The 25,904-nt window shown below is 35.3% G+C and overlaps 1 protein-coding gene across 3 annotated transcripts in view; it reads left to right on the top strand.

The window, feature by feature from the left end:
- The window catches only part of IMMP2L (inner mitochondrial membrane peptidase subunit 2), a 916,263-nt gene that overhangs the window by 688,222 nt on the left and 202,137 nt on the right, over positions 1–25,904 (top strand). For all 3 annotated transcript variants that reach the window (XM_061197933.1, XM_061197935.1, XM_061197934.1), the window contains exon 6: positions 22,042–22,144. In XM_061197933.1, coding sequence (XP_061053916.1) covers positions 22,042–22,144 — 103 coding nt within the window. The remainder of the gene's footprint in view (positions 1–22,041; positions 22,145–25,904) is intronic.

Genomic DNA, 25,904 nt, shown 5'->3' with positions numbered 1-25,904 from the left:
GTAGTAGATATGCAACTACAAGGCAGGTTACTAAGTATGAAACATAACTGAGACAATAAATAGCAAAGTAGGGTTTAGGTGGATGTAGAGGTTTCCACGGTGAGCCTGTTTCATCTAATCAAAGTGGTATTTTGCAATCATGAAAAGAATATAATTATAAGCATTTATTATCTGAGTGATATGATTTTTGATAAGGGTGAAACAGGATTGCTTTTATTAGAATGAGATATCCAATCAGAAGATACAGAGATTATGTTAATTACATGGTTCTGGTGCTTAGGAGGGAACACATGCTTCTCTTGGGCTCACTTTCACTGGCAAATAGCCATTTAACCTAAAATGTGCTAGAGCTGTAAAGCTGCAGTACTCAAATATTTTGCTTCCCTGGTGATCCTTCTGTAGCAAGTCCCCAAATCAGGGGGATGAATTGAATGCAGTTAGGTCTCAGTAAGAACCATCACCTCAAGTGAAGTGGCCACACAACATATACACTGATATATTGTCCCTGTAATCAGTGGAAGCTTGCTGTGTGTAGAAAGCAAGGGCTTCACTCTGTATGAGATTAGCTGTATTGAATATATCTGGAGGGATGGTTTCCATTGACAGCTGACCATTAGGCTAGTCCTATGAGGATAATTCTGTATAATCTTGTAACTTATTTGATCATCACCCTTCAGATGTTCCTAATTGCCCACAAAATGGAATATACATATACTTCTTAGATTGATATTTAAGTTTCTATATGGTCAGTCCATCCTCAACCTACAGCCTACATTTGCTGGCTTCTGTTAAACTACATTACAGCCAAACCAAATAATTCAGGGTTTTTCTAACATGAACCCTTGATGCACTTTATCATCTACATACCTTTTGTCACATTTTGTGCCACTCATGGTCATATTTGTATTTTTCTAATTTCCCAGATCAGGATCAGCCTAGTCAGAATTAATCTTTTTCTTAAAGGAGTGCAGAATAGTAGTTAAGTACACAGGTTTCTGTGTATCAGTGTTCAAATCCTTTACTATTTTCTTTGCTTGAGAAAGTCTAAATTACTATCATTTAGTCTTCTACTTGGTCCATAATAAGGACTCAACAGATGGTCAATTATCATCATTATTATATCTCAAATCCAGCACTTATCAGATTCTGTTTGTGTTGTGGTTTCCAGGTACTTACTTCATCTCTTGTACTATATTATATTATAAGGTCTTTGAGGTCAGATGCTTTGCCATTCTTAGCTTTTTAATCTTCCTGAACCCTCCAAAATAGTGTACATTTTAGATGTTCATTTTAATAAATGTAAATTGAGTTGAATTGATAGGAATGAATCTCACTACTCATGTTAAAAATTATCATAAACTACAGTGTATGTTTGTTTCAGTAATGTTTATTCCCCATGTAGTACTACAACTTTGATGCAAATCAGTCTATAAAGTGCATAAAATGAATCCATTCAAATAGTGTTTATGCCAAGTATCTAATTCTATGCTTTACATATTCTGAATTATTTTAGTTTATAACCATAAATTAATGCAATTTCTATGAACTATAGGCCATCGATATTCTTTCATTGATTCCTTTTACAATCTGATATGTTACTGAGTGATTTTCCTATCTAAGTATCTAAGACAAATCGTCTTTACTTAATAAGATGGCAACTAATAGCCTTCTTAAATAATGATCTTATACTCAATGCCTATATCCACATTCAATTCAGATTTTCTAAAAGTTTAGTTTGTAAGTGAAATGTCCATTAATGAGAGTAAAATACCCAAAAGGAAGATTATAAGAGAAGCCCTGAGAAATTTTGGTTTTCATCATTTTGACTTTTAAAGGTCAATTAAGATAAACTAAGTCTAATCATTGTTGACAAAGTAACCTCTCCAGGCCTCAAATTTCTTACTTGTAAAATGACTGTGTTACCTGAAGACTTTTAAAATCCTCTTCAATTTAGGATATTATATGAAGCTATTATCAAAATGAGAGAAACAGCAACCACAAATTGTTTACAGTATTCTAAAGAGGAACTACTACCAGAATTCACACTTATTCATCCATTTAGTCAGTATATATTTACTGAGCACCTATGGAAAACATAGACAGGCGCTGTTTTAGAAATTAGGAAGACAGCGTTAAACAAAACAGTTCAAGTCTCTGGCATTGTGGAATTTTGTCAAGTCAGGGAGACAGACAAAAATCAAGTAAACAGTGAGATAGATTATTAAGCTAAGGAGCAGATAAGTGCTATGCAGAAAAGTATGCTAAGGGGTAGAGGGTGGCAGGCGGAGCTGTTTTAGAGAAAGAGAGAGAACATTTAAGCAGGGACATAGAACACAAAGAGCATTCCATGCAGAGAACAGGAAGTGCAGAAAAGGGCCGGAGTCAAGTGGGCTCTTGGTCTGTGGGAGGGACATGGAAGAGGCTGCTGTGATTGAAGTCGAGTGAGCCAGAGGAGATGAGGACAGAGGCGCAGTGAGGGGCCACATCACGCAGAGCAGTGATTCCTGGAGGGGGGGGACTTTGCCCCCAAGGGACATTTGGCAATGCCCGGTGACATTTTTGGTTGTCACAGCTGTGAAAGGGACGCTACTGGCGTCTAGTGGGTGGAAGCCAGGGGTGCTACTAAGCATCCCAAATTGCACAGGACGGCTCCTCGTGGCTAAGAATTATCTTGTTCAAAATATCTATAGTTCCAAGGCCCAGAATCTTGGATGTAAGGGCTTGTAGGTTACAGTAAGAAATTTGGACTTTATTCTAAGTGTGAGGGGAAGCCCCTGGAAATTTTTCAACACAGCAGAAATATGACATGATTAGACTTGTATGGAGAATGACTAAAGATAGAGGAGAGTAGAGACATGAAAACCAGTGAGGAGGTAACTGCGGGAGTCCAGGAAGGAGATGCTGGTGGTTTGGACCAGTGTGGGAGCTAAGGAGGACGCAGGTAGTTGTTGGACCCCAGGTATAAATAAAAATGATTTTTTTTTTTTCCGTTTAGCTGTGGCTTTTCCATCTGGTTTCAAAGTTTCACAAGGTGATTTATATTATTTAAAAATTTACTTTAGGAGGATAGCAATTGGCCTACATGGCAGAACATCAAGAGGATGTGTCTATGGAGGGAGGATTTACTCGTCAATTTATATCTTCACAACAAGATGAAAAAAATTACATCATTTTAAGATTTACTTTATTCACATGAATCCAGTTTCTTACAGGTCAGGCTTCACCATACGAACTCAGTGGATATAGAAGTCAATTTTATGCTGCTTAATATTATTCTGGGTTGCATTAGAAGTTTAATAAGACCTCATTAAAAGTGATTTCCTGTTCTTTCTACCTGAATTGAACATTCCCTGTATTTTCTCTTCCACAGTGGAAAAGTCAGGCTTCCACTCCAGAGCACATTTCTTGGAAGCTGATAAAATTGCTGTCTACTTCCTTGAAACTTAGGTCATTGGTAGCAAATATTCAAAGGTAATTATGAAACACAATATCCTAGGAAGCCTTAAGTAAACTTGATGTTTACAGCAAACCACTTGGCCTCCAGGTATTCGATCCATAACCTCATTCATGCTTTGCAACCCAGAGAACTCCCAGGTAAGGGCCCTGCCACCATGTGATAGTTCTATGATTAGGGAAGGAAAAACATCATCTTTTGTGACTTTCCAACAATTCACTCACCTATTTATATATGAATGCTGGCATTCTAAACATTATAATGTGGATTTATAATACAGGTTCTTATAGGCTGAAGCAATTGGGACTTAAATTAGCAAGATTCCTTATTTGGTACTTCATAAAACCTGTTTTATTCATATTTGTATTTTATGAAGAATAGTCTATAGCTGTCGAATGTGTAATCTAGTATGGTAATTCTTTTAAGAAATCATTATATTCTCTCTCTGTAGTACTTTGTTTGAATGAAAGTGTTAAATGAAGACATATTAAGGAATATTTGGTTGGAAAATGATTGATGACTAATCCCTGCTGGCTTTGATTAGTTAGTTCTACTATTTTGCAATATTGATCATGTAAAAAGAAGGATCTCAATTTGAATTTAACCAAAATCCAATTGGTCCTTGTGATATAGTTGTTATTGAAATGTTATTGGTAGGTAATTAACACTTAAAAAAACAGTGATAAAAAAACTAAATGTAAAGTTATTTCAAAAGATACTGCATGACAACTAGGGCACCTACCAGGCACCAGTGGGGAACCACTGACACCTAAGGGGACAGGAGGAACCCCCAGCGACCGGGTAGGACGTGGGGCGAGGGGGGAGTGAAGGGGAGGAGAAGTGGAGGCGGGACAGGACTGGTGCTCCTCAGGGGCAGCTGGGGGAGATGAAGGGATCCCACGCCCAAAGGGGGAAATGGGGGGACCACTGGGAGGGCAGAGGATCAAAAGGGAGCATGGCCAGGTTTCCCCTGCCCACTTGGACACCCAGGAACCTGTTGAGATCCTGGGCCTGATCCTCTGCCCACCTCGGCCCCATCCAGCTGTGCGGGTCCTGAGGGAGTGGGAGGGAGGGATGGAAGGGGGAGCAAAAGTAAAGGCCAGACCTCCAGACCAGGACCCCTGAGGAGTGGCTGGGGGAGGGGAGGGGTTCCTACACCCAGTGGGACCCACGCATGGTTAGGGATCCAATGGTGACGGGGAGACCCTGGGGGAGATGGGGGGAGGGGTGCGAAGGAATGGAAGGGAACGGGGCCAGTGCTTTCCCTGTCCACTTAGGCACCAGGGAGCCTGTTGGGCTCCCAGGCCTAATCCTCTGCCCTGGAGCCTCCCTCCTGCCGCAGAGCCCAAGCCCCCCCATACACCCCCCACCCCAGGGCCCCACCTCTACACTCGGAGACCCCCTCCAACGAGCTGGGCCTAAACCCCACCCACACACCCTCCCTCAGGGCCCTACCTCCAAACTCTGGAACCCCACACTCCCCAGGCCCTCCTTTCCACCTGCTGCCTCTCCCGTTCTGTGCAGGTCCTAAGCAGAGGCCCCGCCCCACGCTCAAACGTCACACCCCCACCTGCCTAAACTCCGCCCCACCCTAAACCCTGCCCCTGCTTAAGTTACACCCCTCGCCTAAACTCCGCCCCCATAGCCAAGGCATTTTTTTTTTTCTTTTCTTTTTTCCTCTTTTAGATTGGCGTTCTGTTTTACCTTGTTATTTCATTGTTGTTGATTCTTTTACATTTTTATTTTCCCTAATAAATCTTTTATTTTTCTAATTTTATTTTATTCTTTATACTTTGTTAGTGATCTCTCTTTACGGCTTGTTCCCCCCCACTCCTTTTTTATTTTCTTTTTTGTGTTGTGGTTTTAATTTTCCTTGTTGCAGTTGTTTCAATTATAGTTTCATTTTTCCTAGTATATATTTTATCTTTCTAATTTTATTTTATTTTTTATTCTTTGATATTTTACTGCTCCTTTTTTTCTTTCTTTCTTCCTTTTTTTTTTTTTTTTTTTTTTTTAACCGCACCACGAAGCTTGTGGGATCTTAGTTCCCAGGCTGGGGGTCGGGCCTGAGCTCCTGTGGTGGGGCCTCCGAGTCCAAACCGCTGGACTAACAGAGAATCTGAGACCCCAGGGAATATCAATCAGAGTGAGACCTCCCAAAGGTCCTCATCTCAGCACCAAGACCCAGCTCTATCCAACTGCCTGCAAACTCCGGTGCAGGACATCTCAGGCCAAACAACCAGTAAGACAGGAATACAACACCACCCATCAAAAAAAAAAAAAAATGAAAAAAAAAATGTTAGACGAAGGACAAAGGTAAAAACCTACAAGACCAAATAATGAAGATGAAATAGGCCACCTACCTGAAAAAGAATTCAGAGTAATGATAGTAAAGATGATCCAAAATCTCAGAATCAAAATGGAGAAAATACAAGAAATATTTAACGAGGATCTAGGAGAACTGAAGAGCAAACAAATAGTGATGAACAACACATTAAATAAAATTTAAAATTCTCTAGAAGGAATCAATAGCAGAATAACTGAGGCAGAAGAACGGATAAGTGAGCTGGAAGATAAAATGGTGGAAATAACTGCCAGGGGGTAGAATAAAGAAAAAAGAATGAAAAGAATTGAGGACAGTCTCAGACACCACTGGGACAACATTAAACGCACGGACATTCGAATTATAGGGGTCCCAGAAGAAGAGGAGAAAAAGAAAGGGACTGAGAAAATATTTGAAGAGATTATAGTTGAAAACTTCCCCAACATGGGAAAGGAAATAGGCAATCAGATCCAGGAAGACCAGAGAGTACCATACAGGAAAAACCCAAAGAGAAACACACTGAGACACATATTAATCAAACTATCAAAAATTAAATACAATGAAAAAATATTAAAAGCAGCAAGGGAAAAACAACAAATAACATACAAGGGAATGCCCATAAGGTTACAGCTGATCTTTCAGCAGAAACTCTGCAAGCCAGAAGGGAGTGGCAGGACATATTTAAAGTGATGAAAGGGAAAAACCTACAACTAAGATTACTCTACCCAGCAAGGATCTCATTCAGATTTGATGGAGAAATTAAAACCTTTACAGACAAGCAAAAGCTAAGAGAATTCAGCACCACCAAACCAGCTTTACAACAAATGCTAAAGAAACTTCTCTAGGCAGCAAACACAAGAGAAGGGAAAGACCTACAATAACAAACCCAAAACAGTTAAGAAAATGGAAATAGGAACATACATATCGATAATTACCTTAAATGTAAATGGATTAAATGTTTCAACCAAAAGAAATAGACTAGCTGAATGGATACAAAAATAAGACCCGTACATATGCTGTCTACAAGAGACCCTCTTCAGACCTAGGGACACATACAGACTGAAAGTGAGGGGATGGAAAAAGATATCCCAAGCAAATGGAAATCAAAAGAAAACTGGAGTAGCAATTCTCATATCAGACAAAGTAGACTTTAAAATAAAGACTATTACAAGAGACAAAGAGGGATAACTTCATAATGATCAAGGGATCAATCCAAGAAGAAGATATAACAATTGTAAATATTTATGCACCCAACATAAGAGCCCCTCAACACATAAGGCAAATGTTAACAGCCATAAAAGGGGAAATCAACAGTAACACAAAATTAGTAGGGAACTTTAACACCCCACTTTCACCAATGGACACATCAACCAAAATGAAGATAAATAAGGAAACACAAGCTTTAAATGACACATTAAACACGATGGGCTTAATTGATATTTACAGGACATTCCATCCAAAAACAACAGAATACACTTTCTTCCCAAGTGCTCATGGAACATATCTTGGGTAACAAATCAAGCCTTGGTAAATTTAACAAATTTGAAATCATATAAAGTATCTTTTCCGAACACAACCTTATGAGACTAGATATCAATTACAGAAAAAAAAACACTGTAAAAAATAGAAACACATAGAGGCTAAACAATACACTATGAAATAACCAAGAGATCACTGAAGAAATCAAAGAGGAAATCAAAAAATACCTAGAAAAAAACGACAATGAAAACACGATGACCCAACAACACCTATGGGATGCAGCAAAAGCAGTTCTAAGAGGGAAGTTTATAGCAATACAGTCCCACCTCAGGAAACAAGAAACATCTCAAAGAAACAATGTAATCTTACAACTAAAGCAATTAGAGAAAGAAGAACAAAAAAACGCCAAAGTTAGCAGAAGGAAAGAAATCATAAAGATCAGATCAGAAATAAATGAAAAAGAAATGCAGGACACGATAGCAAAGATTAATAAAACTAGAAGCTGGTTCTTTGAGAAGATAAATAAAATTGATAAACCATCAGCCAGACTCATAAAGAAAAAGAGGGAGAAGACTCAAATCAACAGAATTAGAAATGAAAAAGGAGAAGTAACAACTGACAGCGCAGAAATACAAAGGATCATGAGAGATTACTACAAGCAAATATATGCCAACAAAATGGACAACCTGGAGGAAATGGACAAATTCTTAGAAAAGCACAACCTTCCAAGACTGAACCAGGAAGAAATAGAAAATATGAATAGACAAATCACAAGCACTAAAATTGAAACTGTGATTAAAAATCTTCCAACAAAGTAAAGCCCAGGACCAGATGGCTTCACAGGTGAATTCTATCAAACATTTAGAGACGAGCTAACACCTATCCTTTTCAAACTCTTCGAAAATATAGCAGAGGAAGGAACACTCCCAAACTCATTCTACAAGGCCACCACCACCCTGATACCAAAACCAGACAAAGGTGCCCCAAAAAAAGAGAACTATAGGCCAATATCACTGATGAACATACATGCAAAAATCCTCAACAAAATAATAGCAAACAGAATCCAACAGCACATTAAAAGGATCATACATCATGATCAACTGAGGTTTATCCCAGGAATGCAAGGATTCTTCAATATATGGAAATCAGTCAATGTGATAAACCATATTAACAAATTGAAGGAGAAAAACCATATGATTATCTCAATAAATGAAGAAAAAGCTTTTGACAAGATTCAACACCCATTTATGATAAAAACTCTCCAGAAAGTAGGCATAGAGGGAACCTACCTCACCATAATAAAGGCAAAATATGACAAACAGCCAACATCATTCTCAATGGTGAAAAACTGAAAGCATTTCCTCTAAGATCAGGAACAAGACAAGGTTGCCCACTCTCACCACTATTATTCAACGTAGTTTTGGACGTTTCAGCCACAGCAGTCAGAGAAGAAAATGAAATAAAAGGAATCCAAATCGGAAAAGAAGAAGTAAAACTGTCACTGTTTGCAGATGACATGATACTATACATAGAGAATCCTAAAGATGCCACCAGAAAACCACTAGAGCTAATCAATGAATTAGGTAGAGTAGCAGGATACAGTATTAATGCACAGAAATCTCTTGCATTCCTATACACTAATGATGAAAAATCTGAAAGAGAAATTAAGGAAACACTCCCATTTACCATTGCAACAAAAAGAATAAAATACCTAGGAATAAACCCACCTAAGGAGAAAAAAGACCTGTATGCAGAAAACTATAAGACACTGATGAAAGAAATTAAAGATGATACCAACAGATGGAGAGAAATACCATGTTCTTGGATTGGAAGAATCTATGTTGTGAAAATGACTCTACTACCCAAAGCAATCTACAGGTTCAATGCAATCCCTATCAAACCACCAATGGCATTTTTCACAGAATTAGAACAAAAAAGTGTACAATTTGTATGGAAACACAAAAGACCCCAAATAGCCAAAACAATCTTGAGAAGGAAACGGAGCTGGAGAAATCAGGCTCCCTGACTTCAGACTATTCTACAAAGCTACAGTAATCAAGACAGTATGGTACTGGCACCAAAACAGAAATGTAGACCAATGGAACAGGATAGAAAGCCTAGAGATAAACCCACGCACCTATGGTCACCTTATCTTTGATAAAGGAGGCAAGCATATACAGTGGAGAAAAGACAGCCTCTTCAATAAGTGGTGCTTGGAAAACTGGACAGCTGCATGTAAAAGAATGGAATTAGAACACTCCCTAACACCATACACAAAAATAAACTCAAAATGGATTAAAGACCTAAATGTAAGACAGGACACTATAAAATCTTACAGGAAAACATAGGCAAAATGCCCTGTGACATAAATCACAGCAAGATCCTTTTTGACCTGCCTCCTAGAGAAATGGAAATAAAAACACAAATAAACAAATGGGACCTAATGAAACTTAAAAACTTTTGCACAGCAAAGGAAACCATAAACAAGACCAAAAGACAACGCTCAGAATGGGAGAAAATATTTGCAAACGAAGCAACTGATAACAGATTAATCTCCAAACTTTACAAGCAGCTTGATATCAAAAAAACAAACAACCCAATCCAAAAATGGGCTGAAGACCTAAATAGACATTTCTCCGAAGATATACAGATTACCAACAAACACATGAAAGAATGTTCAACATCACTAATCATTAGAGAAATGCAAATCAAAACTACAGTGAGCTATCACCTCACACTGATCAGAATGGCCATCATCAAAAAAATCTACAAACAATGCTGGAGAGTGTGTGGAGAAAAGGGATCCCTCTTGCACTATTGGTGGGAATGTAAATTGATACAGCCACTAAGGAGAACAGTATGGAGGTTCCTTAAAAAGCTAAAAATAGAACTAACATATGACCCAGCACTCCCACTACTGGGTATATACCCTGAGAAAACCATAATTCAAAAAGGTCATGTACCACAATGTTCATTGCAGCACTATTTACTATAGGCAGGACATGGAAGCAACCTAAGTGTCCATCGACAAATGAATGGATAAAGATGTGGCACACATATACAATGGAATATTACTCAGCCATAAAAAACATGAAATTGAGTTATTTGTAGTGAGGTGGATGGACCTAGAGTCTGTCCAACAGTGAAGTAAGTCAGAAAGGAAAAACAAATAGCTAACACACATATATGGAATAAAAAAAAAAATGGTTCTGATGAACCTAGGGGCAGGACCGGAGTAAAGATGCAGACGTAGAGAATGGACTTGAGAACACAGGCAGTGGGATAAGGGGAAGCTGGGACGAAGTGCAAGAGTAGTATATGTACACTACCAAATGTAAAATAGATAGCTAGTGGAAAGCAACTGCATTGCACAGGGAAATCAGCTCGGTGCTTTGCTACCACCTAGCGGGGTGGGATAAGGAAGGTGGGAGGGAGATGCAAGAGGGAGGGGATATGGGGATATATGTATACATATAGCTGATTCACTTTGTTATACAGCAGAAACTAACACAACACTGTAAAGCAATTATACTCCAATAAAGATGTTAAAAAATAAAGACACTGCATCATGCTACACTTTGAAGATCAAATATTTTCATAACCATTGTAGGAAATAAATAATGAGTAGAGTTAACAGAGGAACAGATTCTTAAAAAATAAAATTGCAGGCCTCCACAAAGAAGAGAGGAAAAGAAAGCAAATTGGTCAGTTCGTATGCCTTGATTAGAGTTGTCTTTGTGTCCTAGAAGGCCTAGACAGTGGCTTAAAAACATTAAATCATCAACTCTGAAACAGGAGTGCAGATGCAGAAGGTTTCCAGAGCTTTCCACCCCACAGAGGATAATAAGTTTCATTCTAATGACTATGTTGAATGTTGGCTAAGTTTTTTCATTAAAATGAAGCCAGGAAAAACAACTGATTTTGCAGCTAGAGGCTCTCTTTTGATTCTTTATGAATTTTATGTCAGAGAGGACCAGAGCAGCCTCAGCCCATCAGTAGGTACCCCCCACTCTTATATCTTTCTCTCTTTTAATTTTAATCACAGATGGGGAGCCATCTCTCAGGAAGTCGAGAACATGGTTTCTTTTGTTGTTGTTCGTATTTGGTTTGGCGGTTTTGTTGTGTTTTATATTTTTTGTTTGCTTTTGTGTTTTGCTTTTGCCTGTGAAGGGTGGCAGAATATGCCACTCCAAAATATGCCACCTTGGCATAAGGATTATTTTGATTTAAAAGGACTTGAAAAATAGCAAATCCTGTTCCCTTCTTTTTCTTAAAAGCAGGAGATGAAATTCTCATGTGAATTATGTCCTCTGTAATAGAAGCAAAAGTAACATTCTTATCATCAGGGACAAGAAGTTGAGACCCAGAGAATTCTACACAAATGGACCTTCTATAATAATTCTTATCTTCCTTTAGCCTCTGCACATAATTCATTTACTTCTCCATAATTACCTCTCTTTGTTCAGCCAACTATAAAAAATCATGTAGGTTCTGCCTTTCTTTGTGTCTTCATTCCTTATGAGGGCTCCTGTGTAACATAAAGTTTATATAAATTTGTATATATTTATACAAGTATATCCCTCAGTATCGGAGGGGAATTGGTTCCAGGACCCCCCTCAAATACCAGTATCCAGGGATGCTCAAGTCCCTTATATAAGATGGCGCAGTACAGTTGGCCCTCCACATCTGGGGCCAACTTTGCTTTTCTCCGGTTAATCAGTTTCTGTCAGTTTACTTCTCAGGCCCAGCTGAAAATTCTAAGAGGGCAGAGGTGAAAATTTGCCTGCCCTATACCTTCGGCATCTGTGGACTGAATCCAAATTTTTTGGACTTCTAAATATGAAGACATTTCATAACCATTGCTTCAATAGAAATGATTTATGTTAATAGGCATCCTACTGGAACTAACATTTGACAGATCCTTTGCTTAGTGCAGTGAGTGGCTAATTGAGGACCCTTAGGTAGAGCAAAATGAAGGATATTTCCATAAACTGGTATACCATTTGTCCCTGCCCCCCTGCAACATTTATCTGCTGATGCATTCAGCCTAAGAGGAAAGACCCCAGATGGGAGGACCCCTGGAAATATTACACCCAATTAACACTTCTGGCTTTTATAAAGTAGTGTTTATTTTACTCTTTATTGTTATTTTTTTGTCTAGTTTCACTGCCATGAAGCCATGCTTTTTAGCTCTTCTCTAAATGTTTATTTTATGCTTTGCATTTATATATGTACATATAAATATATTTGTATTTTGTCTGTTGTAGTTAGCTTTGATATGAATCCACTTAAAATTTACATGAAGGCATGAATATGGTAATATCATAATGCCTTATTTAGAAATGCCTTTTTTTTTCTTTTTTGTCTTTGCTCTTCCTTCTTTCTCCTTTCTCTTGTATTAGTTTCCCCATCCCTCACTCAGGTCTATAGCCTCTTGTGTATCCCCAATATGATTTTCTTTATTCTGAAACAGTGCTTCCTATATTCACATTTACATATATACTGACTTTTTGTAAACATTTATTTCACAAAAGTGGAAACATATCACATGTACTTTTCTACTTTTATCATTCAATAGTACTTTTTGAAAAATCTCTCAAGTCAGTTAATGGCTTTATTTTTGTTCTTTTTATGGGTTGTACAGCATTCCATGGTATGGGCCCTCCATCATTTATTAAACCATTCCTCTGTTTTTAGTAATTTTCTTTGCTTCCAATTTTTTTGCCATAATGAACAACGTTGTAATAAACATTGTTGTACCTGTGTCCTTATACAATTATTTTTATGGCATTGAATCCCCGGGGTAGAATTGCTAGGTCATAAGGCAAATGAATTTTTAAAATTTTGTAGATGTTGCCAAATTGCTTTCCAAAAAGATTATAACTCTCCATATTTCTACCAGTAATGTGAAAGAGTATACTTTTCCTATACTTCTGCCAGCAGTAGGTATTAAAGCTCTTTTTAATTTTTCAGCTGTTGGTTTTAAAGTATCTTGTGTTTAATTTGTATTTTCCTGAATGCTAGCAAATTTGAGTGGTTTTTCATATGTCTCATCTGTAACTTGCCTGTTTATATCTTTTACCCATCTTCTGTTGGATTGTTTGTCTTTTTTTTTTTTTTTTTTTTAATGTGAGTGACTGTGAGGATATTTTTATGGTGTAGATATTTTTGCTTTGTATGTCATTTGGGCAATGTTTTTTTTCCCAAAGCTAGTGTTAATCTATTGACTCTGTATGGTACAAAATGTTTTTAATTCTTAAATATTCAGATATTTGTATATTTTATAACTTTTGGTTTTTAGTCTTGCTTAAAAAGGCTTTCCTCAATCCTAGCTTGTACATGAAACTTTCAGATTCTTTTTTTATTTTTTAAAATACTGATTTTTTAAATTGGTTGTGTCAGTTGAAAAAAATGCACAGCCTAAAATTTGAGAATTATGTTTTCTTCGGCCGACTTTCTGAGGACTCAAACCTGGAGGCAGCCTCTCAGATAGAGCTGAGGGACGGCTCCCAAGAGCTAAGGGAGGAGCCCGGATATATAGGAGTTTTTGCAACAAAAGCCAGGCAGTCACAACATCAAAAGATTACTGTTAATTAAAGAAAGCCAGACATCTCAAGTTAATGAATTTAGCGCTTTTCTATGTATGGGAAGATACCAGAGTCTGTCTGGGCTCATTGAAATCATTCCTTTGATATGTACCTTATCTATCTAGGGCCAGCATCCTGCTTTCCCACCCTGAGTCCTCTCAGGGTGCACAGTCCGGGAGCGGCTATAGTGGCTGATGGCTTGATGGCCGCAAAATCCTTTGTTTACTGATATGGCAGGTGACATTCTTCATCCACAGTTGCAATATTATGTACCTTTTCCTTGGCTTAAATTTGGTGGTTTAGGGATGCTGTTAATTTATACCCATCATGTAATACATGGATGTTGATAATTTCAGAAATATGGGTATAATATATGAAAGGTATTACCTTTTCCTGAAGACTACCCTGTAACCCTAGCTGAGTTGGATATCTCTTGCCCAGCTCCTTATTTTGCCCTATTTGCACCTGTAACATTGACTTACCACTTTGAGTTGAAATTGTATGTTTAAAAAATAGTCTATTTACTTAGCTAAGGTAAAGATTCTTCCAGGGCAGGTCTGTGTCATATTTATGTTTACATCTCTAGTGCCTAACAGTTCTTGATACCACTGGGTACTTAATAAATATTTGTGGAATTAATTTGAATTAGAGAAGTTTTTTTTTTTTCTAGCTGCCTTAATTATTGTATCATAAGAACAGCTAAGCTTATTCCCTAATTCTGATAATGAAGTTTACCATTTATTAGGGTCTATTCTGCCAGGCACTATTCTAAAAATGTTACATGCCTTATCTCATATCTCATATCTCTATGAAGCAGATAGTGTTATCCTCTATTAAAACTGATGAGCTCAAGGCCATGCAAGTAGGAAGTGGCAGAACTGGAATTCAACCCGAGTCTGTCTAGCTTGGAAGCCTATATTAATTTTCCCTCTGCCACACTGCTTTCCAGCTTCAAAATTGTCTATTATTCCTATTCTAAAGAGATATTTTTAAAGAAGAGCCATTGTTTGGTGATCTCTTTAGCTCTGAGCCATTTATTTTTTGTTTTACTAGTAATTAATCCAAAGGCTCATTAATTTTGTTTGTAGGAAATAAAGAGAATAGTAACCATTCCTTTTAATACTAAAAAGTTAAAGTTATAAGACTGATATCAGAGCAAACAGATGGAAAATTGTTCATATCTAATATCTAAGTATTATTGGACCTTACGTTAAGAAAACACTGAAATATGTTTACCCTGCCCCCCTCTATAACTAGCATGTGGGAAAAACCTGTGGAACTAAACGATGAATGATGTGGACACCCAGGAAATCATTTTGAAAGAGAACTTTGTAAACAAGCACAACAATACCATTTATAATACATATTGATTTTTTTCTGAAAAATAAAATTATGCATTACAAGTTCACTGTCCTATTTAAATTTGTTTGCTAGGAAGCCATGCATAGAATGAATCACTATATATATTACATGATAAGATCCAGTTAACAATAGGTAAACTGATTATGTTATTCACACCTTTGACATGTCATGTAATTGGTGATCATTTTAGCAAAAACTAATTTTAAATATATGTAAGTTAGTTACATTATTTACTTTGTGGAGTTATCTTTTATATATTCAGATAGCTTATATAATGTTTATAATTATGCTATAATTCAATAATATATTTACCTTAAACTTTTTGACTCAATATGATCTAAGTTAATATTGGGTATATTGTAATAACAAATAGAATATATAAGAGAAAAATCAATAATACATTTTTAGAATAAAATAATTTAAATATATTTAATTTTTCTATAAATTATAATAATTGAATGTCCTCATTAGAAAGTGATTTATGAAATATCTCCCTTAATTTACAGTGGTATATCTCCAGAAAATAATATACTAAGGAAAAAGAAATCTTTTTTTCTATAAGCGAATGGGATTTGAAACCCACACTATCTTCCTTACCTTTTAGGTTTTATCTGTTCTTCATATCTGGATTCAAATATACATAGTGCCTTTTCTGACTATTCCAGCCTAAAACAATATCATCCTTTGAACACCTCTGCAGTTAGCAACATTTGACATTCATTCATTTATTTATTCCTCCATTCACCAATTATTTTCTTGCAGATGCTTCCAGCTTGTGAAATTTTGTCTATGGTAGTTTAGGCTGTTATCTGTTATATATATATAATAGACTGCTTTGTGGCTTATGTTTTGAATCATGGTATAAGTTATAATCTTGATAGGCCCCTAAAATTTAAAAGAATGGTGATTATCAAGTGTTAGTGGTGTATGGAACAGCTGGAACTCACACATTGTTGGTACAGCTGCATTGGAAGCCAGTCTGACATGTTGCAAGGCTAAACATTCGGTTACTATAGGACTCAGCCATTTCATTTGTAGATATTTACCCAGGAGTAATGAAAACATGTATCCACATAAATACTTATAGGTTCATGGTGGCTTTATTGATAAAATCCAAAAACTGGAAAGAATCCAAGCATCCTTGAACTATTGATTGATAAACTAATTGTGTTATATCTCTATAGCAGTATACTATTAAGAAAAAAGTAACAAATGACTAACATGTGCAACAACACAGATTAATCTCAAAAGCAAATAGACTACATTAAAGAAAGAAAACCAGAAATCAAAGAATGCATATAGAATGATCCCATTTATGTGAAATTCTAGAAGAGGCACAACTATGGTGACAAAAAGCTCAGCCGTGGTTGCTGGGAGCCGAGGATGGAGGGAGGCAGGTCTGCCTGCAGAAGGGCATGAGGGGCCTTTTTGGGGTGATCGGATGTTTCATATCTTGATCTAGTGATTATGGGGTTGGATAGATTTTTAAAACTCATTGAACTGTACACTTAAAATTGCTGGATTATATTTATCTCCTAACAAGGGAACTCTGCTGTCAGTTTGCTATTCCTTTGAAGATAATCTACTCTTTTTTCTCCTGCAGCTTTTCAAAAATTTTTTAGGGAAGAAGGTTTCCTTAGTGCTCTGCAGTTTCATTACAGTGTATCACGGTGTGATTTATTTCCATTTATTTATCTTACTTGTGATTCACTTTGATTACTGAAGCTGTAATTCATGCTTTAATCAGTTCTGGAAAATTTTCTATCACTATCTCTCAAATGTTATCTCTTCCTTGTTCCTTTTTATTCTCTTCCTTTGGGACTCTCATTACACTTATATTACATTTTCTAATAATGTTCTCCATCTCTCCTACTTTTCATTTCCTTACCTCTCTGTGCTAAAGTCTAAGTAATCTTTTAGATATATATTCCAGTTCTTCTTTCTTTCATTTATATTCATCTGCTTTTTAATCCACCTATTTAATAGTATATTTTAATTTTTAGAAGCTCTGTTTGATTTTTTCTCAAATATCTGTCTTTTAAAAATGTATATTGTTCCTTGCTCATGTTTTTAATTCCCTTTTTTTAATTTTTAAAAATATTTGAATTTGTATAAATTATATTCTATGTTTGAGAAATCCAGCATTTTAAGTCCTTGGTGGTCAAATTCTGCTGTTTGTTAATGAGTTCTGACTCATTAATGCTGGTTATTTCCTTGTGAGTTCTGTTTTTTGGATTGTGAGTGCCTATTGACTGGGACTTATCTATAGAAAACTTGAAAACTCTGAATTGAGGGATTATCCCTGAAGAGATTTATAGTTCCTTCTGCCAGATTCCTGGAGCCAATTAAAGTTAATTCTTGACTATCCCAGACCACATAAGCAGTGTGAATTTGAACCCGTCTCACCTTGAGAGCAGGATGTGGACTCTCAAGAGAGAATTGTTCCCTTCCAGAGGTCACCCTAGATAGGCAAATGTCCTTTTCATTTTCCTTTCCTGATGGTAGATTACTTTTTTCTGGTCAGTCTATTAATGATGATAAAAGAGATCTAGTTCCAACTCTTGATCTTACTGAATCCTGAGCTCTATCCTCCTGACCCCTTCTGGACAATGAAAACCCAGGGGGTCTAGGATCCAGGGAGGGTCCAGTAAAGCTGTTCAGGGCAGCCACTACTTTAGACAAGGAAAAAAATTCAGTAGAATGGTTTGAAAAATAAATAAATAAAAATACCTTAATCAATTATGAATTATTAATGCTAATTACCTACGTTAAGAATATGTGTGTGTGTATTTGGGAAATACTTTAAATATGAATTTGTTTCCTTCTTGTGACATCAAGGATTACATAGACAAGTTTGTATTCAACTGATGACACTCAAAACATTCAGAGACCTAAAAAAAAAAAAAACCCATTGTTTTCAAGGTCAAATCAAATTGGAAAAAATCATTCTTCATTCCATTTATAAGACCTAGGTAACTTGTCTTGGTAAAGCTAGTACTAAAAATGCCTTTTTGTAGACAGGTAGTTAGAATACCATACAGAACTCATTTTTGACAGTCAAAACCAAAATTATTTGCAAGCCATAGATACATACAACCTTGTAGGCTGACACCTCACTTAACTGTTAAATCACCAAAAAGATTACCTTGTCTTTCTTTTATGTGAATTCAGGAGCACAAAGCTATTTAAAATTCCTTCTCTAGAGAGATTATATTAGAAGTATTATATTTCTTTGGCAGTCCTAAAAGGAACCAGCTCAATATTTTAACGTCATATTTTTTAAAGCTACTTTGGGTTATTTTTTTAGAAGTTAGATTGAAGCCTGAGAAATTAAATATGTGTATATGGCATGAATTTTAGCAGGGTTCTACAACTCAAAGAGTTATTTCACACCCTGTCTAGTGTCTAGATAAACCATTCTCTATTAGCATAGCAACATTCAAATACCTAAGAATTAGTAAGTGAAAACAAATAGATTGTGCTTTCACCTGCTACTCTCTGCATGCTTGCATATGTACAAACAGATAGATTGTGTTTTCACATGTAAGTTTTAGAATATCCCAGAAGGGCATAAGAATGAAAGAAAAATAAGACTCACTGTACCATTAAAGATAGTCTATAGCCCCAGTGCAAATGTGGGGGGAAAGAAATTATTGAAGCATAACTCAGGTAATTTTAAAAGACTGATGCTAATAGACAGTAGAGGCTGAACACATTCTGAATTATAAAATGAAAGAAAACAGTGGACAAAGGAAGATAATAGCAATAATAACTATGGCTTACTGAGTTCTTACTGTACATAAGAACTAGATTGAGTGCTTTACTTAAAAAGTCTCAACTGTAAGAGAATCCATTTATCAAGTGTTTAATATATGCCACTTTTATGCATAGAACCACTTTTTGAGTTAGGTACTATTATTTGCCCCATTCTGCAAATGAGGAAACCAACGCTTGAGTTTTATCAACTTGTCCAAGATTACATAAACTTGGAAGTGTTAAGTCAGACATCAAAGCCAAGATAGGCTGATTGCAGAGACCATGCTCTATAACAACCTCTCCATTATATTCTCATCTAACTACTAACCTGCATCTCAACCCAGTTAGGGCGTGTCTAATCCATCCCATTTCAAAGATAGACAAATGGAGATAGAAACTAAGTAATTTGCACAAGATTACTTGTGAGTAACTGCATAAAGATTAAAACTGGTTTAGTCTGTTTCCAGAATCTATGCACTTTCTACTGTATTATTCAACCTTTGTGAAAGTATTTTTCATTCTTCAGTTATACATTCATTTGGTCATTCATTTAACAAATGTTTATTGAGCACTTTGTATGGTGCATTCTTTTGCGCTCTGGGAATACTCTCATGAATATGAAACACAAAGTTCCAAAATTTATGTTCTAGTGGGGGAAAGATAGGCAATAAACCAATAAACTAGGAAGTAGATATCATGTTAGTGGGTGTAATGAAGAAAAATAAAGCATTGCAAGGGGCTAGAAAATGATGGGAAGTTGGATGTATTTAAAAATTTTAAATAAGATAGTCAATGCAAGGAAATGTGCAACTGTCACTGGTAATTTTATGATACTGTTATCTTCTATCACAAGTATCTTGACTCCTTGGTTTGTATGACATTGAAACTGAATCTGAGTTTTATATCAGATTCACTTTCCAGAAGAATATGCTTGACTTAGAACCTACCATTTCATTGCAGAAATGATTGGTTTTATTTCATATTTCTTCTTGTATCGTTATTTGAGGAGACAAAATAGGTAATTGTTTCCTTTCTAAGTACTTATCCAAAATAGCCAACTTAATAAGGTAAACAAATATTTGGACTTATTAGGAGAATGTGCCTTGCCAACAATTAAGTAAAAGGGTCTTCTCCCCATCATTAATACTTGATGTGGGATATTAGTTCTTAGAAGGAATCTCATGATAAAATGATTAGTGATGTCAACAACTAATTGACTGATTTTAATTGAGGAACATTTATATGACAGTATGATGTATTCAACTTGTTTCTGCTTTTCTTTAAAAAGCTGAAACTCTTCTTCCATTAGTAATTAAAAATAAACAGCAGTCATTTACTTACTGTGGGCTTCTAATGGTCACAACATCTTGCATGAATGATTTAGTGACATAAAGCAAAGCAATGCTGTTGAAATTATCTTGAAAATTAAAAATCATTCTAGATAATGAATAGTTTCAATTTCTATAGCACCAACTTATGTGAAGTTTTCCTTTTTTATGTATTCTTCTGCATATATACAACTTACTAACAAAAATGGTCTGATTGGGACTCCACCTCAAAGAACAGTGTATAAAGCTCAGTCTCTGGGGTTAAGTCTATAGACTTGGGGGTGACATTTATTCATTCAACTATTATTTATTGAGAAGCTTCTTTAAGCTAGGCATTGTCTGGAATTCTTTGGGGAATGAAAGAAGAAAAAAATAGTCTCTGCCCTGAAAAGAATTTATTATTATAGGCTTGGGATAATATTTAATCTAATTCCATCCCTTTTATTTAATTAGTTATATTATAATTTATGTAACCAATCTCTTGTTGTTGATTATTTAGAAAGATAATTTTTTTGTTGTTGTTACAAAAGGCCTGTGCTGAACATCTCTGGTAATAAATATTTGTCCATATTTCTGATTATTTCTTTGGAACGGATTTCTATCAGTAAAATAACTAGGTCAAAAGGCATATACATTTTAGTCTATTAATAAATTTGACAAAAATGGGCCCCCAATGGCAAAATAGGAAAAAAGTTGTATCACTTTACATTGCCACCAACACAGTACGAGAGAGCCTTTCCTTACTTGGTTTCCTTGTCAGCCTTAAGAAGACGGAATGTTCCACTAAATGTATATCGTCGAACATTGCTCTCTAAATATTGTCTTCAAAATTGTTGAAAAGTTTCTCATTTTCAAGAATGATTTATGGGATTTCCCTGGTGGTGCAGTGGTTAAGAATCCGCCTGCCAATGCAGGGATATGGGTTCGATCCCTGGTCCAGGAAGATCCCACATGCCATGGAACCACTAAGCCCGTGCGCCACAACTACTGAGCCTGCCCTCTAGAGCCCACGAGCCACAACTACTGAGCCCTGCGCAGCTAGAGCCCATGCTCTGCAACAAGAGAAGCCACCGCAGTGAGAAACTGACTTAGCACAACAAAAAGTAGCCCCCGCTCACCACAACTAGAGAAAAGCCCTCACACAGCAACGAAGACCCAACGCAGCCAAAAATAAAAAAAAAAAGAATTATTTATGAAATTGAATGGTGCTAATCAAAAATTTTCAGTTGACATTGATAGCTTATATTTGACAAGAGATCATCAAGGGGTTTTTTTTTCTTATATATTCTGAATTTTAAAGTATTAAGAGGTTATGAAAATTCTGTCAGTTGGTTTGAGAAGTTTATTTGACTAAAAAAATGAAGATTGCAGCTGGCCAAGTTGACCATTGAGGTAAAAGCAGATGTCAGAAATAAAATAGATCTGCATTTTGTTGGGGCTTATTGAGTTTTATAAAAACATAGGATATTATGAATTAAGTTAAGTAGCAAACCATTATCTGGTGCTAGTGCATCTTGTTTAAGCACAAAATTCCTACCTACAGAAACATGAAAAAAAATACTGTGGATAGGTTTACAGGGTCTTAACCACATCTTATTTAAAAAGAAAATTCTAGAGTATCCTTACATGTAACCTATAATAATCCATTGCATCTTTACAGTAGTATTTTTACCTTTCCTGAATTTGTATGCTTAGCTGTTTGATCTCTCTCTTTTCTGATCTTTTCTCAATGGTTATGCTGTTTATTTCTAGAACTATGGGACACAAAAACCGCTATGTCAAAGTCCCCCGTGGTCACATCTGGGTTGAAGGTGATCATCATGGACACAGTTTTGACAGTAATTCGTTTGGGCCGGTAAGTCTTCTTATTACTGGTATGATTGGATTTCAAATGTAGGAAGAAACGTATGTCACACAGGTTGCTCAGGTAACCCACCCAGCCAAGAGTAGTTGTGAATTTTATAGTGGAACAGTTTATATTTGAAAATTTCCTTTTAAATATCATATAGATAATGTAAGCTGTCAATGGGTGTGTGTGTGTGTGTGTGTGTGTGTGTGTGTATCTAGAAAAGAACTTCGACAACTCAATAAAGTGCCACAAGATGCTTTCAGCTGACTACCTGATCCCAGTGGCAACGGTTGTTTTTTCCTCACATAAATGCTTTGTACCTTATGTTTTTAGTTAGTGTTTAACAGAAATAATGTGTAAAAGACCTATAGACATCAATTTTCTAAGTAATTAGTTAAAAAGGCATGTATAATAGAAATCATATTGGTAACTAACATTTTTCAGCTTTTAATTTATAACAGAAATGCCCACATTCCTTATACCATATTTACATTCCATAAAATGTGACTAAATTCATATATTATAATTTTTTTCATTTTTGAATATGTACAGAAATTCTCTATTTATGAACCCCTGCAATAAATCATTATATAAAGTGAAGACTATTTTAGTTAATGGAAACTGCACCTGATTTCTAGTCACCTATGTCTCTTTAAAAACTTGGATCTTCAACCCATTAGATTTTCCTACATCTAGATGTAGCCATACTTGTATGTATGTAGAAGTTAATATTGAGCACCTTTAGATAGGTTTGCAAAAAAAGTTATCCACATCCTTTTGTCTAAAACTAAATGTAGGTGGTCTCTATAACACAATTTCCTTCATGAGGGACCACTATTATTGTGATGGGAGAAGCAGTCACTTGACTCACCTTTAGCTAAAAGTATAGCAAGAGACTTGAGGTTGGGTAAGTGTTACGCGTAAGTGGAAGGGAACTTTAGGTGATGACCCCTACTTCTTTTTTCTAGCTGCAGTGATGATAAGAAAAACATCTAAGGTCTTTCTTGCTTTTGAGTATTACTTATTATAAAAATACAATTTAATCGTTGTAGGGTATATCAAAGATGGAATGAACAGATTGGAAATGTTGTAGATCACTTAGAGAGTATAGTAGAAGTGACTGTCATGAAGAAGCTTAGTAGCAACTTGAAAGTGAAAATAAATCACCTAAAAGCAGTTTTATTTCTCTCTCATCAATAAGATTAAATCTATTAAATGTAGCATGTTGGCCAAGTCCACATTAAAATGTTAACTTTAGTTTGGGTTTTAATTGGTAGGGTAGTGACTCTGAAATGAAGTGTTAAAAATGTTGTTTTGTTATTAGTTGTGGGGTGTGGGGTAAATAATTACTTACTAATAATAAAGTACTAAAGTTTGAGATTGGTTTGCTTTTTCTTTATTAGTAAATAAAGCTAGTGCAATCTTATCTATATAATTGTATAATTGTCAGTCACTCGTATTCCAGATGCTTTCTTATTCGGGAGGGAAAAATGATAAGGTTGATAGCCAGAATATTGGGAATTGCACATAACCTTCAATATCGTATCTATTGTGTAGTTTTTTCTGGGCTGTCTTTCCTGCTGTGTACTTAATAATAGTATTATGAACCACTGAAGTATAAGTAGACACATGAAAGTTGAAAATATATCAGGTATGGAAATATCCTCTGTCACTTACATCTTAAAAAAAAAAAGAAAAGAAAAAGTGAGAACCATGTGGGAAGGCCAATCTCATTGTGTTTATTACAGTAAGAAACTATGATATGCAAAACACTGACAAATACATTCCGTGCAGGACTTTAACGCCATTGGTTTACATCAAGTTTTTAAAAGAAATCTACTCATGAATTATAACTTGAACCAGTAATATGAGTCAGAGACATAAAACCATTTTGAAATTTAGTGATTGTTTTCTTTTTTTTTTAAATGGATATAAATATATAGATGCAGAATGGCTTTTGGTTCACAAGTTGGACTAAATATAAATTTCCATTCACTTAATTCATATTGTTTTTTGTCAAAATTAGATGAAGAACCTGTACTAGGATGAAGGAAAACATTTGTCACATCATATACTAACCTACTTGTATTTGATGAGTTTTAGTACATATATTTTTACCCTTACAGTGAGCTCTCATGTTTTATGTTCCAATAACATTTATGACTAGGAAAAATATTTAATAATGATGCTCCCAAATAAGTTTTAAAAGGACAGAGGGAAAAAAATTGAATTAAAGCCCTACAATTTTTATTTAAAGCTAAGTTGTGATGTTTGAGTATAGAGATTTCTTATATTTTATTAATTAATGGTTATCTGAATAATTAAATTATTTTAATATTTTTATAATTCTCAGAAATAAAAACTCAAGTTTTACAATTCTAAAAAAACCAGAATAATCTTGAATCTTACAGTGCATATACACTTGAAAGGTGTTACATTTTTCCAATAATTCTCAGTTAGATTTTTTGGCTTATCCATCAATATATTTGGAGATTGTCTGTGGAAGGTCAATTAAGTTTCAGGCTTTCTGGATTGTTGATTCATTTCTCCCCTTGGAAGCAGGGAATACACTTTTCCAGAAAGTAAACATCCTATCTAAAAATCAACCGGCATTGTTCCAGGATGCTTATCTTGACTTTGTAGAAATTGACTGAAGCCTTTACCCTTCATATCCCTCCCAAATAACTTCAGAATTGTATCCAAATATGTTTAATATGCTTTAACTCTTTGAATTGTAATTATACTATATCATAGCATCTCCTCAGTTTATTTTAAATTGTTACCTACGGGTAATCACAATGGAGCTTTTTCCATATTCGAGTAGATTTTTACTTGTAATCTAGTGAAAAATAAGAAAAAAATGTCTTACTCTTTTTTTTCCTAGTTTGTTTTAATATTTCCTATGTATTTCTTAATATTTGAATTTGCTTTTTTGATTTGGTTTATTGCCACTATATGTAGGCTGGAGAGGGAATTAAAGAGTTTTACGAGTGAAAGATGAATAATGGATTATGAATTTAAAGATACCAATGTTAAGTTATAGTAATAGAATGCATCACAACAGAATGAGATCCAACATCTGCGCTTTTAACTTGTAAAGGATGACATTATGGAAATAAACTAGTAGATTCCTTTATGAACATGGATATAGTAAAACAGAAAATCAGATAACCTTAGTTTTGGACTGCATCAGTCACACAACTTGTATGGGTCTACATTTCCTCGTGTATAAAAGGATGAATTTCCTCTCCTCTGAATTCATCTTAAATGATTATTTAATAAAATGAGCATATATTATATATATATATATACACACACATATATAAATATATAATTTATTTAATGTACTCCTATTTACATTGCTGAGGATGTTTACTAAAAATTTAATAATATATTTAAAAAATATATATATATATAAAATCTTTTGATTATATATATAGAAAAGTTTTAATGAACATCCTCAGCAACCTAAAATAGGAATAAAATTAAAGTATGTTTCCTCCAGAGGATAAACTATTATGCAGTTGTTAAAAATCTACATTTGTGAACAATTTTAATAACATCATGTTCATGATATTGTTTTAGGTAAATACATGAAAATAAAGAAGAGAATACACAGTATTATGTTAATTGTGCCAGTTGTTATGATTATGGTCAATTCTTTTTTATACCTTTGTACTTCTCTGTATTCTAAAAGGTCTGCAACAAGTTTTTATTACCTTATAATCAGAAGAAAACTAATTAGTCAAAAAAATAAGATAAAGGG

The sequence above is a fragment of the Eubalaena glacialis genome, chromosome 8 (genome assembly GCF_028564815.1).
Source record: "Eubalaena glacialis isolate mEubGla1 chromosome 8, mEubGla1.1.hap2.+ XY, whole genome shotgun sequence".
Lineage (NCBI taxonomy): Eukaryota > Metazoa > Chordata > Mammalia > Artiodactyla > Balaenidae > Eubalaena > Eubalaena glacialis.
This window is presented reverse-complemented; position numbering and strand designations above follow the sequence as displayed.